The sequence below is a fragment of the Neopsephotus bourkii genome, unplaced genomic scaffold, assembly GCF_033783945.1.
Source record: "Neopsephotus bourkii isolate Nb327-2 ecotype Australia unplaced genomic scaffold, CSIRO-AGI_Nbou_v1 NB_947, whole genome shotgun sequence".
NCBI lineage: Eukaryota > Metazoa > Chordata > Aves > Psittaciformes > Psittacidae > Neopsephotus > Neopsephotus bourkii.
In genome coordinates, this window is record NW_026901441.1 from 1,739,280 (window position 1) to 1,754,662 (window position 15,383).

Sequence of the window (15,383 nt, forward strand, 5' to 3'; positions counted from 1 at the left end):
GTCAGCGCACATATATGTTGTTAGTGATTTAGCATGCTATATATGTTTTCCTAATACAAGCAGCAGAGGTTAAGTATCTGGCTGCCTGAGATCTGATACTGTAGCACTCTTTGAGAGATTTCAGAGGGGCACTGGTTTGTTGGGCTGACTGGCTCTGTGGAGATGCCTTTCTCACTGCTCATTATAAGGAGGGAGCCTGGAGAGAACCTTAAATTTGTTACTAAATGTGTCAGTGAGAATATTGCTTTCAGCATCTTAAATTGCTTTCAGCTAAGTAATTTTCTGAGCTTTTAGAGGTATTTTTGTTTACCCTAACAATTAGAACTAAAGCCTAGCTGTACTATCTGATTCTTCTTACGTGACTTAACTGGAATAATGGATCATGTGCCATTAATGGTGGAGTCATATGGGTAGTGTGGTGGGATGAAATGTGTGTGCCTCAGTTTCTATGATATGTTTAGGCATCAGTGGACATGTTTGGCATACATAATATTGGAGGTGTTCTGCAAGCGGTGAGTCATAGTTTACATTTAAGATACAGATAAAGGGATTTGCATTGCACAGGCTATAGCCGAATCAAAAGAAGAAAGTGGATTTGCATCCTGCCAGGTACGCTTCCTATCCAGTAAACTTAAGCCTTAGATGGATGTGACCAAACTTTCTGATCTTGCACAATTCTGCAGCATGATTTGTACAGGGTAGCATGTTCTCCTCTCTCACTCACAGGCTACACATCCCAGTCACACCTGATTAGTGTTGCTAAGCCTCTCCAATTCTCATATTATCCACTGATGTCTTTCCAGACTGCATGGTCAAATTGTCTGCTACCTTACTCTTTACCCCTCCACCCCCTGCAACAGCTTCCTTTGACTTTTGCACATGCTAGACCTCTGGATATCACTCCTAAAGAGTGTAGATAATAGCCTGGGTAAAAATTGGACTTGCTATGGATTTAGCATACTAAAGCTCTCCTAGACTTCAGCTAAGACCATAGGTGCAGCCAGCATGAAAGGTCTCTGTCATTTATACTTGGTCACAGCATCACCCTTGAAAAGAGTGGCAGCAGAATGCCTGCTGCCCAAAGCATGATGCAGTTAAAAGGAAGGTACATTTCATGCTACACTTTTGTCTTACCATTACCCCAAGGAGTACCAATTTCATTATTATTCAGAGAAAGGTGCAAAGGTTTGCTGTATATTTACTCTTCTATCAAATAATAATTTATCTTTATGGATGTTTTTTAGTACTGTACTGAATGTCAAAGGTACAGTCCTGTTGATGCTTCCATGGATAAATCCTTGAACTGAAATTAGTTCCTCAGAGATTTTTGGGTGAAAAAAGTTTGATAAGTTTAAGTCTTGCAAGCATATAATTAATAAATTAGTTACATTTTGCAAAAGACTTTGGAATACTAAGTTTATGATACTAATTCCGAAATGTACTTTTATTCTTTCTTATTTACACATATTTAATGCTCTATGACACTGCTCTTGAAGAGGCTACAATTGCTATGACATATAGTATAAACCCAAAATTCTTAAGTACAGGAGAGTTTTTTACAGTATAGACTGAAGTACCTGTCAAGAGAGTCAAATTAGTGTTTAAATTATTGAGGCAGCTGAGATGAAAATTATCTGGGGCATATTCTTATTATTGTCCCACTCAATTGATCAAAAGGAAATCAAGAAACCAGTGAAAGAAACTGTTTTAGCATGAGAACACATTCTGTAACTGCTTGTGGAACTTTACAAAAGAATCAAATCTTCCAAATTTCAATGAGGAAGGAAACCATCCTAGACAATCTGAAGAAAGGTCTGCTGTAAATCCTGTAGTGCCCCCTTACATGTTACATTCAAAGGCTAAGTATAGAACTTGCAGAACTGTGAGTGAGACAATAAATTTTAATTTAAATGTATTGAGTGGTCCAGCAATCCTGCCTTAGAACAGAGGGAAGGTAGGTTTTGTTGTAACCTTAGTCAAACACAGCTGTAGAAGGGCTGCATTCTGGACTTGTTCAGTGTTGTGGTGCTGTGCTACCATTTCACACCCTTACCATTTCACGTGGGGCTTACTGTCTTTTGGGAGAATGACCCTATGCTCAGCAGTACTCATGCAAAGTGATAGTGTACTTAACAGAAATCAATTATCTACACTGTTAATGTACTGGAGCAGTCTTGGACATGTTTTCAGTCCATGCTCTCTAACATCACCTACTGAAATGATCTAGGCAGTGTCCAGGCTCTGGAGTGGCTTCAGGGGCCATTTGCAGGGATAATCTGTGTGCTACCTCCCTTCACTGTAGGCCAGGTTTAGCAGCATGGGTGCAAGTCTGTCACAGCTCACTTTAAAGTAGCTACTTTCCCTCTTCAAGAGTGTTTTAGTTAAAACTAGTGCAAAACACCCATTGATTTGTGAGTCTGCAACTATGGACTGTTAGATATAGAGCCACTGTATAAGAAAGGCAGGCTGTGGACATGGCCAAACCACCTTTTGTTCTCATTATTGCTTATGAGTAACTTAGAGAACAGAGGAATGTTTCATCTGACCAAGTACAGATGTTGACACCTAAGCCAGTTATTACAGAAACCGTGGGGAAAACATAGAGATAGTACATGACTCATGATATATTTTAAATGTTTACACGAGGGTATTTCAAGATGTCTCTTTATTTTTTTTTTATTCATCCCTGATGAAGGGAACAAAGTATAACTACCTCAATGAAATCCTGTTCCAGGGCCATTTGAGTCAGGTATAACTTGGTGGAAGCTTTTCAGCCTTTTAGGTTATGCCATAGGACAATGGGACTTCTGATTACTCTTTAGGTTACAGATTCCCCCTTGCCAAAACACAGCTCCTGCAGATCTTGCAGTGATGGCTCTTAATTTGAAGTAATTTGGCCTTACAGGCATAATGTTAATGTTTACAGGAAATGCTGTCCCTTTGTATTCCAGTCTTCTGTATACCAACCTTCTTTTTACCACCTTAGAAAAGGATTGGTGTCTGAAAAAGGGCCTGTAATGTATATTTGACCAAAGATTTTTTTTTTTTTGCACTTAAAATAAAAAGGAAGAATTTTCTTGCATTCTGCATGACCAGCAGAACCTTTGATGTGCTTAAGAGGCTTATGATTTTAAATCTGTGGAAGGTGACATTGCTTTTGTTTTATAGCTGTATAACAATCGGGCATGAATATTATGACATACACAAGGAGATGACTTTCTGATTTTAATCTTTCTCTTTCCTGCATCAGAAATATACTAGTATTCCAGGTCAGGGATGTAGTACAGAATTATGTGATTTATAACAATTTTCAAACAGGTTAATGCATGTTCTGGGTTGTGGAATGAAGGTGATTTTCCTTTTTTTTTTTTTTTTGTCTTATTTAACATCAAAAGCTTCTAAAAGTTATACAAAGTGCTTTAACAGGACAGCTATTTTAACACCATCGCATATTTTGAAGAAAATGAATGGAAAAGTGTGTTTACGTTAGGTTCTCTGATCTCTCCAGGATACCTAATTATTTCTTGAATTGAAGAGTTAGTTTTCCTAAGCTTGTGTGAGAAGTTGCAATTGCATTTATGACCTGGCATAAAAGGCCATGTCTGCCATCTCTTTTTATTGTTCAATATGTCACAATATTTTTCTTATTGTGAAGAAAGTATCTATATTTAAAATTAGCAGTTATATACGCCTCTAGAATGCTTAGATCTGGTTTTACCTGAAATTTTGTAAGTTATAAATAGCAGGTTATCTACTTATGTTTAATAACTTAAGTTCTCAATATATTATAATCTTAAATGTTATGTTGTGCTTTTATAGCACGTACCTTTTATGTATTTGAACAGCAGAAATAACTGTCTGAAGTAGTGGCACTTTTGTAGTGGCACTTTTGTCTTAGCTTTGCGTTGGGACAGTTTGAATTTATGCATACAGGTGTATATATGTATCTGTACAGGTGAAAATAAAACTTATTGAGCTGTTTAATCGTAAGATTTAATCATAAGAGACAGAACTCTTTTGATAAATGTAGTTCAGTTTGAAAATTGTTTAAAATCTTTGAAAATTTGACTCAGTGTCATCTTTACCCAGGGTATATATTCAAATGGATGTGTTAAGAGATTAATTTACAACACTAATGTGAATATGATGATCCAAATGGATAAACATATCTGAGGATATAAAGTGAAAATCCTGTAAAAATTTGTACTTATCACTACTATGAATAGGGTTTATTAAAGGTTACTGTGCCTTGTAACAGTTTAGATTGTGGGGATTTTTTTGGTTTATTCTGTTTTTTTTTCATAATTCCAATGAGTTTGTAAAGCATGACTTCAACATACATTTCATATTTGTCCATTGTTCGTGTGGGATCATGGGCTTCTAAGTATGTGGTGCAGCTGATAAAACTAAGCAAAAGTCTATAGCTAAGCACACCCATCAGAGTTGTCTTAGTGAAGTAAATATGTTTGTGGCAAGTAACTCTCAGGTGCAATCCCATGAAGGGGTCTTGGTTCTACATAATCACTCATCAGAATGAATTTGTCAAATCACTTAATGCCAGATAAATTTTGTACACCGTTGTTAACTAAAAATGTTTGTGTTTCTCAGGAAGTTTCACTGGTTTTAATATATGTCATACTTTGTGCCCTGGTAAACAGAAGTCTTGACTAAAGCAACTGCTAAGTAGTGTAGCTTGCTAAACATTAAGGAAAAAGTCAAACATTATTCCCTGTTCACAGGAAATATTTCAGGAAGTAATGATGTCCTTATATTTCTTATAAGGGTAGCAGAGGGGAGCCAGGTCCTGCAGGTCCTCCAGGTATACCAGGGAAATTGGTAAGCATTTTTATATATTGAGTGCTCATGTTTGCTTTCAAGGAGCTATGGCATCATCTGGAACTACACTTACCCGTTTATCAATGCAGGAAACTGAAAATAACATTGAAATGAGTGATTGCTGAGGTTTTTTTTCAGTCCGCTGTGACTGTGCTAATATTAGAAAATGCTGTTTGAAAGTATATGGAGATGTGTAGTACTTTTTCTTCTATTAAAAAAAAAAACAACATAAATCCTGTGATGTGCAAAGCTGGGTTGCACACTCCCCTGTGGGCTGTGTGTACTTGGGGAACAGGAGCAGTAAAAGACATGGCTTTCTGCTGACAGCCATGTGAAGCTACTGAATGGAGCAGATTATGAATGCTACCTTTTACCAGTGCTCCAGCAGTATTTACACAGTCACAGTCAGAGGTATAGCTGGGGAGGTTTTTGCTGAAAGAGCCTGCTGTTATAGAGGAATGCACAGATTGCAGACTGCAAGATCTTAGGAAATCTTTTTAAGAGAACCAGACTGTTACTGGGAGTGGAAAGCCCTGTAAGTAATTTCTCTTCTATTTGTCAGCAATAAAATCAAAGTAAGATGCTGTTTAAAGGGCTGTGTTTTGGATTAGCTCTGTTTTCAACAAATTAGACTGTTCTGGGAGTAAGATTCTGTCCCATCTACTTGTCAGAGTATGACCTTAAGTTGTTCAGTCTAAAACAGATTGGGTAATTTTACACCCTTGACTTATTTTCACAGGGTCCCCAGGGTGATATTGGGCTTCCTGGACTGCCAGGTCCTCCAGGCCTACCTGGTGGTAAGGGTGACCGGGTAAGAAATGCACTCATACATACAGGCTGCAGTTTGATGTCAGGAGTAAATACAGTTATTTGAACACTGGGTTTTTGTTGTTGTTGTTGTTGTTTTTTTTTTTTTCGTGAATTAATGTCTGGATTCTTGTTTTGTATGTGGATATGTCAACTGCTTGAAAGTGGTACTCACGGTGCCCATTAACTACTTAAAGCACATAAAATATACAGGAAAATTCTTGACAGTGTTACTTAAGGGCCTGAAATAAGATTAGTGGCATAAATATTTCTTTTGTTGTTGTTGTTGTTTTTTTGAGTTTGGATCATTTAAAGACCTAAATCATATTGCAAATCATTGACTCAACTGGATCTGAAATTGTCAAGTCAGGGCCTCTAGTCACTTCAGAGCTTTGGAATGCCAGCCCTGGTCTACAATAAATGCAATGCCTTTAACATACATCTTAGGACCTGCTGTGGAAATTGACAGGGTAATGGTGCTATTGAGACATCTAGCATACACATAGAATTGCAGGATGTAAGTACCTCTTCTAGTTTTAAAAGGGAAGAACTGGACCCTGGGGATCTTGCATACCAAAAGAGGATACCTTGTTTTGCTGAATAAATGTCAGTCAAGACAGTATATAAACCCCCAGATACACCTTATCTTCCTCATAGGAGGTGACAGAGAATGGAATTCACTCACCAAACTTCAGGCATCTTTGTTACAGAGACAGTTCCACACTGTTTTTCATCTTTCTTATTTGAGAAGTTCTTTAGTATTAAATGAATTTAACTTGTGAAGTATCTCTTTCCCCTCACAACCAAAGAAGTAATAGAACTTCTGTAGTCAGTAATAGTCAGACATAGGTACCACTGCTGTAGATGTCTTTGGCTGACAAAGGAATCCTGGTTTTGATATGCTCCCGGTATACACTATAGAGTGGCTAGATATGGCTTGCAGTTTTTTTTTGGCAGCTTTAAAACAGGCTCAGCACTTAAAAATAAGTCTCAATGTCTTTGTTGTTGTTATTAAGGCATTTGTTTTTTTTTCATGTTTTGGTGGGTGGGTTTTGGTGCTGGCTTTTTTTTTTTTTTTTTTAAACGCTGAGGTCAGTAACATGTTTCTAGTCAAATGTAAGTGTTGACAGAAAGCAAACTCTTTTTATTAGTTTAGTAATGGTTCATACCTTAGACTTCTCCAGGGGCAAATCGAAGATACCTGAGGTAGCAAATAACTAGCATTTGGTGCAGTGCTGACAGTTTCCCCCCAATGATGCCTGGTTTTCCTCATTAACCTTACAAAGGGTCTGGAACGTTAGGCTAAGAGCAGGTAATGCAGGTGATAGAATGAGATTCATTCGTTGGGTTGAGTCCTAGGTTTAAGAAGACTCCTGGACCCCAATAACTGCTTCATCTCCACTGAGCATTATTTGGTTGCTGCTGCTCAGGCAGGTGCACCACTAACATTAAGTTTCAATTTCACCTTGCTTTCTGCCTTATTTCTCTTGTAGGTTTGCCAATTGCAATGGATCCCAGGGACTGGGTATCACAGTATATTGCAAAGCACCATCCTAAGGTCCTTCATTCTGTTTTAGTGATGGGTCTAGCTATTTAGTGATGGGTCTAATGCATCCATCATAAAGCTGGCATACTATAGCAGAGATAGCCATATAGAACAATGTTACAACAATAGATCACACATTTAGTGAATCTTAGAGTGGTTATGCAGATATGCTGTGGATAATGCCAAACCCCAGCATTCACCACTTTTTATTCACGTATTTTGAGTTGGTTTCAGATACTCTAGTTCTTTCTATTTTAGTAAATCAAACAGCACCAGGCAAAGCTTTACAGTATTAAATAGTTACTGTAGCCCCAGGTACAGTTTTGGCTGATGCTGACCAGCAGTTTTGCAAACAGGTCCTGGGCATGGTTTGGGAGGGATATTTACAAATATATAACCAGTATGTCAAAAAAGTGGATATTTTCATATTTTGACTGCTTGCCCTATTGTCTGCGTTGAAATTTTGGGAGCCAATGTAAAATAGATTCAGATAGTTTCAGCTGTGATTTTTATCTTTGCTAATACAAACACTACAGGCCAGGTTTCCAAGAAGCAGAGGCTTCTTCCATCTCAGCCCTATGTATTGGCTGTTTTGTTGCTCTAAAGAAGAGTACATGGAGAAAAAGAACCACCAAAATGCTGTTAGGCTGGAAAACATGGTATTTTTGTGTGGAAAAACTGGAAAACCTTAATAAGGCACAATTTTGAGAACACCTCAGACAAAATAATTTTGATTGTTTGACAAGGTCAGAATGTTAAATAGGTCTGTGTTTCCAACTGCTTAGCTTTGTGGATAGTTTACTATTGGCTCTTCATCCTCAGGAACATAACAAATCTGAATTTATTAAATTGTAGGTGTTACACTGGTTTGAGTGCCTAAACCTTACGTGACTTAAATGGATCTCTGAAATAGGAGACAATATGGTGTATCTCTGTCTTAGAACAAAAATTATGCACAGTTATAGTTCTTTTGGAGTGTATATGTTTGTGCACAGACTGCAAAAGATATGTGATTGATTTTTTAATAGAGCACAAATACTAAGACTTTCTTAAATACTACACTGTTTACTAGTGAAATATATTTACTATAGAAACAAATTATATATGTTGAAATTAATCAGGTTGTTTATCTCTCTGGTTTCTGCCTGTCCACACAGGTATGTTTTATTATAGGAGTCTAAGATAAAACATTACATATATAATTTTTTTAAAGGATTATCAGTTGCAAGAATCAAATCATTCAGCTTTAACTGTAACAATCAAAACTGAAGAGACAATTCAGCTAAAAAACATTGAGAATTGAAACAGCAAGCAGGACAAGATTGAGCTTCTGGATGTGCCTGTGCTTTTGACACATTAGCAGAGCCGGTATGGCCTACAGCAATATGGAATACTCAGTAGGATTGGGAAAAGTGATACACTTACTGGAATTTTTTTACTTGCATCTTCTAACTAATTTGCAGAGCAGAGTTGTAGCAGCTGCAAGAGCACCTCCCATGTAAAAGGAAGATCCATCTCTTAACAGTCAGAATCTGTACCATCCAGTGTGGCAGTGGGTTATAGGTTCCATGCTATTACTTGCCATCAGTCTATCACCTTAATTGTATTGTAAGATTTAAGTGCTTTCATTCTCAAAAGTTTGCATTGTTAAAGGACTTTTGCATTACTGCTAGATGGTAAGGGGGATTGAAGATAAGCTACTATGCTTTTGAACTGCAGTTTCAAATTCTCTGTTATTTTATTATTACTAACTTTTTCAATTTCTTCAATCTTTCAGGGTTCAGTGGGTGAACCAGGACCTAAGGGTGAACAAGTAAGTAATGTTAGAGATCATGGTACTTTCAAGTCACACTACCAAATGCTGCAGTACATTACACTGACTAGATATGAAGGCTGACAGTGCGTCTTTTTTTTTATATGTAGGGTGCACCTGGAGCAGAAGGAGATGGAGGAGAAAAGGGTGACTTAGTAAGGCAGTATTTTCTATTCACCTGATCTAATATGTTGTTGTTGTCAATTGAATCTCTAAAGTATTGCTGGAATCTGTCAAGCATACGTTTTGATCATTGAACGTCGCATTTCAGTTTTATGCTAACTGGGCATTGCAGAACTCAGCAGTTGTTTTATTAGCCTGGTCATGCTATTCCTGCTGGTTTGAAAGCACTCTGAAATATGTGAATTCTATTAGGTGTATAATGCAATACAAGCTGCCTTGAAGGAGGGGTGTTTGTATATATATAGATATATACGTAGAGATACAATAACTATATAAATATACATGTATGCATCCATACACATTAGAAATTCTTGGTGTTTGAGGCAGCGGGGATGAGGATGTAGTTTAATACAGGTGAAACAGGAGCACAGATAAAAAAAATATCCTTAATAACTTGATGGAAATACTTTGTATTACCTTTATCTTCAGAAATAAGATGTAGCAACTGACTATTGGGGAGAGGGAGAATGGTTTGGAGAGAGGCTGTGACACTGTTATATTGCTGGAGGAATGGGTTTAAGTGTGCTGCCAGTCTGTTTTTAAACCAGTAACAAATCTTAACTTTATTTCACTTATGGCATGTTCATTAAGAGACAAAGTCACCCATCTGACCTTCAGAAACCAATTCACTACTGGTTTTTAGGAACTGAGAAATACAATTTTCAGAAATCTCTCCAAGAGTAGTATGAAAACACTGAAGATTTAATTGATTTTGTAGAGTGATTAAGAGATCTTAAAAACTTTTCTCCCTGACTCCCCCAGTTCGGAGGGAAAACTAACTAAAAACTTCTGAATACTGGGCCTGCCATTCTCAGTCAAGAGAGAGATGGCTTTTGGGGTTGTTCAAGCCAGGAGCCAGGGTGCTGGGAACTAAAGCTTCTATGTATTTGGCTTCTTCACAGCACGTTGGGTAGACAGTTGCCTGGTTTCTGTTGCATTTTTTTTCAGGGCTAATACGACACTAAAATATCTGTAATAGTTACACTAGAAATTCCTGATTAAATAATGCTTCCTCTAAAGGTTTCCAAGGAATATACTGTTCGAGATTGTCCTGTGCTGTAACTGTGTTTTGAGAGGTTAGAGCCATGGGTCTAATTCTAAGCCAAGCAATACAAAACCAATTACAATAAGCATGCTTTCCTACTCGAACTTTACAGAAATGTTTTTGAGAAAGGAATTATGCAAAAAATTCAGAAATTTAAGTTTTATTTCTAAATGAATTGCAATTCATTTGATGTGCCAGTTTGTATAAATCAAATCAATATGTGATATATTTTTTTAATAGTAAAAAAACAAAAAGGTCAAGTTTACTGTAATGGATACTCTCTTGTTATACACTTTGTCTTATTTTTGCTTAGGGTGATATGGGACTGCCAGGAGCAAAGGGAGCTGTAAGTATAATGAATAGCACTGCTACAGAAGTACAGAGATCTCATAGATCAGGTAGATGGTTTTCTGATTTAAGAAAGAAAATACCAATAAAGAGCTGAGCTGTTTATCACAGATTAAATTGAATGAGCTCCAACAGCATTTCTTCCATTTAAATTTTGAATGCAGTTAATATTAAAATGCACTACCTTTGGAAAGGAATCCATGTCTTGAACTGCAAGCTCCATAAAAGAGAAGCACCATTCAGCAGCACTTTTCTGGCCAACTAATATTTATTTATTTATTTATTTTTTTAAGGCAATGACTGCACTCTTTGTGCAGTAGGTGTTGTACAGAAGGGAGGCTCAGTGCAGTGGCTGCGTGCAGCCTGTAATCTGTACACTGTGAAAAGGCTGACAGCAGGACTGTGGTGTCTGAAAGCAGAAGTATTTTATGGCCCAGATTCCTTCCCTTCTTCTCTTTTATTTTTTTAAATTTTATTTAGAAATGACAAAATGCTGGCTTTGATGTGGGAGGTGAGCAGAAGCTTGTCAGTCACAGGAGGAAAGGACTTTTAGAGCCAAACACATTCTTTTCTCGCAGGATCACCGAAAAGTGGGGTTGTTACAGCAGCTGACTATTTGGGCTATGATACTAACATACCAATAGCTCTTCCTGAAGGGAATTGGGACTGACAGTGACAAAAAACCCTCTTCTTGTGTTCCCAGTGGCCTGTGTGATTTTGGGGCTAAGCAAATGTAAGCTAAAGAGTATTTACTTCTGATGAAGATCTTATGAGAAGGACATCAGGAAGAGCTTGAGTAGAGGAAAAATCTGTAGTTGTATTCGCCTAGATTTTTAAAATCCTCTTCTCTTGGTAGACTCCAGAGTGCTTGTCATCCTAGTGAGTACATACATCAGGGAACTTGGTAACTCCCCAGGCTAGGCAAGAAAGGCATGACAGCTTCCCGGTTGTATAGCCCACGAAGGGAATTTTGCTGTTGTCTTAATGCATCTATTGAAGCATGTCCTGGGGTTTTCTTCTGATGGGAGCAGCAGTTTTAGATGTCGGAGATACAGCATAGCTGGAGCTGAAATGGCTCCATCTTGTGGATGTCGTTGATACCACGGCTGAGCAGTCAGTTCCCGAGTTACCTCCTTCAGTAGGGTTTGTTCTCCCCAGTAGATTTGGGAAACCTTTAAGTATGTAGGACATTTACCTGCTTGTTTTGGGTTTTGTTATGGCTTTGGTTTGATGTAGTTGGTTTGGATTTTTTGTTTTTGTTTTGTGTTTAGGTTTTTATTTTTGGGTGGGGTTTGTTTGTTTGGTTGGTTTTGGTGTGTTTTTTTTTTAGGGTGTTCTTTCTCTTTGTTAGCACCGCTATGGTGGCATAGGTATCACTCTGCATCATATTTAATCTCTTTTAGAAAATTTACCGGAGTGGAAGCTATAGCTTTATTTATTAAATGTATTTAAGTGGAAATATTGATGTGGCCATACCAATCCTTTTGTTTCCCATGAGCCAGGATGCTTATACCAGTAAAACATCTCTTTCTGTCTCTTCTCTGAGTGAAGTAAGCCACTACTGCATCTGTTCAGGTGGTTTGTCAACATCAGTTTATGTGAGGATGTTCCTCCCCCATGCTAGCAAACTCAGGCGTAGGTGCTAGAACCTGTGTGCAGTCAGCTCTGGATCTGACAGATTAAACAAAGCAAAAATATGTGTCCCCAAGCAGCCTGGGGCTAGGCAGTGCAGGCTCATACTGTGGTATTCTCTGTGAAAGGGCACGAAAGGCATTTGGAGTTGGAATTTTTGTAACTTAGGGAGCATTTAAGATCTCAAAAAGCTGCATGTGACATGCATGAGGGCAGAAGTAGAAACCAAGATCTGTTCCTTGACAAAAACCCCAATGTTTTGTTCATGGCACTGTGGATTTGCCTTTTTGACAGTATATCTTATTATTCTACTTACCCCCTTTAAGAGAGAAAACCAGACCTGTTTTTAAGTTTATAAATAACAAACTGCTGACGCCAGTCACTCATTTAAAAAGCAGCTGTTCAACAACTCTACATCCCAGGATTCATTGCTTTGCATTTGTGAATACCTCCTGTCACCACTTTGATGTGTTAGAATGAGTCTAACACTAGTAGAGCAGTCCATTGAAACGTCTCTCTTCCACTGTCAGGTTGGTAATCCTGGAGAGCCTGGTGCCCGGGGGCCTGAGGGAAGTCGGGGACTGCCTGGCATAGAAGGGCCACGAGGCTCACCTGGACCACGAGGTCTGCAGGGTGAACAGGGTGCCCCAGGTCTGCCTGGCAGCCAAGGGCCAGCTGTAAGTATTGTTTTCGTGTAATTGCTATCTGTTGAACACTAGCTGTCACTCACACCACTCTGTTTGTTGCACCAGGAGATGCCTAAACATGGAAAACCTAAGAGCCACAGGAGTTTGAAAAACACTGTACCTCATAACAGACATAACAGACACAATTTTGCACCAGAGAAATCCTAGGGCTGTATACAGTTAGGTCCTTGGGTCCTCAGCTTTCAGTTCAGTTCAATTTTTTTATGATGGCCCTACTCCTGTAGGGTGCATGAAACCATGTTTGATACATGGTGTATCACACATAGTATCTACCTTGTTAGTCAAATTGACTTCAGCTGGAACAGTTGCACTTGCAGGGACTGGAACACCTCTTATTGACTGGTGTACTGAGTTTGGATGGGATAGAGTAGCTGATACAGGGCTATGGTCTGGATTTGTGTTGGAAATGGTGTTTATAACAGAGAGATGTTTTAGCTATTGCTGAGCAGTGCTTAGGCAATGTCAAGGCCTTTTCTGCTCCTCACCCCATCCTACCAGCAAGGAGGATGGGGGTGCACAAGTTGAGAGGGAGCACATCTGGGACAGCTGACCCCAACTGACCAAAGAGACATCCTATATCATACGATGTCATGCTCAGCAGTAATACAGGGAAGGCTGGCAGGGGGCCACTGGCTCAGAGACTGACTGGGCATCAGTCAATTGGTGGTGAGCAATTCTTTTCATTTGCATCACTTGTTTTCCTTGGGTTTTAGTTTTCTCTCTTTGCTACCTCCTTCCTCCCCACTTTTCCTTACAATTCATAACATTAATAATAAAAACTGGTTTTAGCTCAACCTTCAAGTTTTCTCACTTTTACTCTCTGATTCTGTTCCCCATCCTAAATCTGTGGGGGGGGCTTAGCTGCTGGCTGGGGTTAAACCATGACAACTGGATAGCAATTTTTGCATCAGGCATGCTTATAAAATTTACTGTGATATCAAGTCCTAAACTCATATTTTTTTTTTAATCCTAGGGGAAAGAACCAACTGATCAGCACATTAAGCAGGTTTGCATGAGAGTCATGCAAGGTGAATACGCTAAACATTATTTGATGCCTCTTGTGCATTTAAACCAGGATAATCTACTGCTGTGGAGGCAACCAAGATTTTCCCACTCCTACCCAGAACAAATAGCGTGGCCTCAGCAGGGAACCTGGCACAAAATCTTCCCACATGTGAATGTGGACACAGTATGAGAGAATATGAGAAACGAGTCCCTTATTTATATATATTTTGCTGCCTCATTGAACTATCTGTTGATTCCACACTATCATACTGTAGTAACCAGGCCATAGACATGTTTATAAGAAATACTTGTATTTTGTTTACAAACCACTTGCTATATTTATATATATAAAAATACACAGCTTCACTGAAAGCACGGTTGGCCATTTGTACTCACAAACACTAGTAGTTTATCACAATGTGTAAAACTATGTTCAGAGAGGGGTTTTCTGGAGATAACATACCGTAAAATGAAAGCAAAAGGCAGATGGTCAAAAGCGTAATTATCTTTTCTTAGTTCTTGACATACATAGAAATTAGGAGTTCTTCTATTACAGTTGGTTGCATGGGATTTACTGAGTTAAAAAATTTATGCTGCCCTGTAAGCACAAAAGCGAAGGACATGGGAAAAATCTAGACTGTCTTCATTGCACCCCTCTTGAGAGCCCCTATACTTGTCAATGCTGTCATGAGATAGGAAGGAAGATACAAATGAGTCCCTGGAACCTGCTCAGCTTGAAGACAACTGTAATTGAAGTTCACCTGCTCAGTAGGCTTTGCTTACAGAGTGCTCTCCTCATTCTTCCTGATATATCTGCTAGTTGCAGCTTCTGTTTTATTTCAGCTCCTACCCCACTCCCCCCATCATCTTACTATTCCTTGGTTCTGGACACAAAATAACTAGTCTTGCCAAGTCAGGCAGACTTTATAGCAAACGTCATATGGAGGTGTGTGGTTGTATCCAGAGAAAGTTATTCTGAGGCATGCTTGGAATACGCATTCTAGAATGGAAATGTTAAGGAAAGAGAGGACTGTCCTCCTGTAGTGGCCTGAAAGGGAGGGAGGAGGAAATGGGAATAGCTAGATTAGACCATTCTGAGGAATGGCAAGCTGATCCTGTGACTAATGAAAAGAAAAGTTCCTGCTGATTTACCTTAAGAAAAGGCCAACATAAAATGTTAAATTATATATCAGATTTCAACTCATGAACACCAATTTGAGGATTTCTTTCCTCTGACAAAGGCCTGCACTTACCAGGCCAACATAGATGACTGCTGTCCTGCTTCTCAGCTGCTCCTTCTTGCAAAGATGAATCTTGACAGGATCAAGAAGTAGTAACAGAGAGATTTGCTCTTTTAAGAGGCAGCAATCGCATGAATAAGTGTTCTTGTTAGATGGTTGAAATCTAAATGCAATAGAACATTATAGGGACATTTTAAATAAAAATATACATTTGAGTCAT

At 38.6% G+C, this 15,383-nt stretch overlaps 1 protein-coding gene across 2 annotated transcripts in view; it reads left to right on the forward strand.

Moving 5' to 3' along the window:
* The window catches only part of COL9A1 (collagen type IX alpha 1 chain), a 67,269-nt gene that overhangs the window by 46,943 nt on the left and 4,943 nt on the right, over positions 1-15,383 (forward strand). For both annotated transcript variants that reach the window (XM_061358573.1, XM_061358572.1), the window contains 7 exons: positions 4,783-4,836; positions 5,576-5,647; positions 8,967-9,002; positions 9,113-9,157; positions 10,544-10,576; positions 12,741-12,887; positions 13,891-13,945. In XM_061358573.1, coding sequence (XP_061214557.1) covers positions 4,783-4,836; positions 5,576-5,647; positions 8,967-9,002; positions 9,113-9,157; positions 10,544-10,576; positions 12,741-12,887; positions 13,891-13,945 — 442 coding nt within the window. The remainder of the gene's footprint in view (positions 1-4,782; positions 4,837-5,575; positions 5,648-8,966; positions 9,003-9,112; positions 9,158-10,543; positions 10,577-12,740; positions 12,888-13,890; positions 13,946-15,383) is intronic.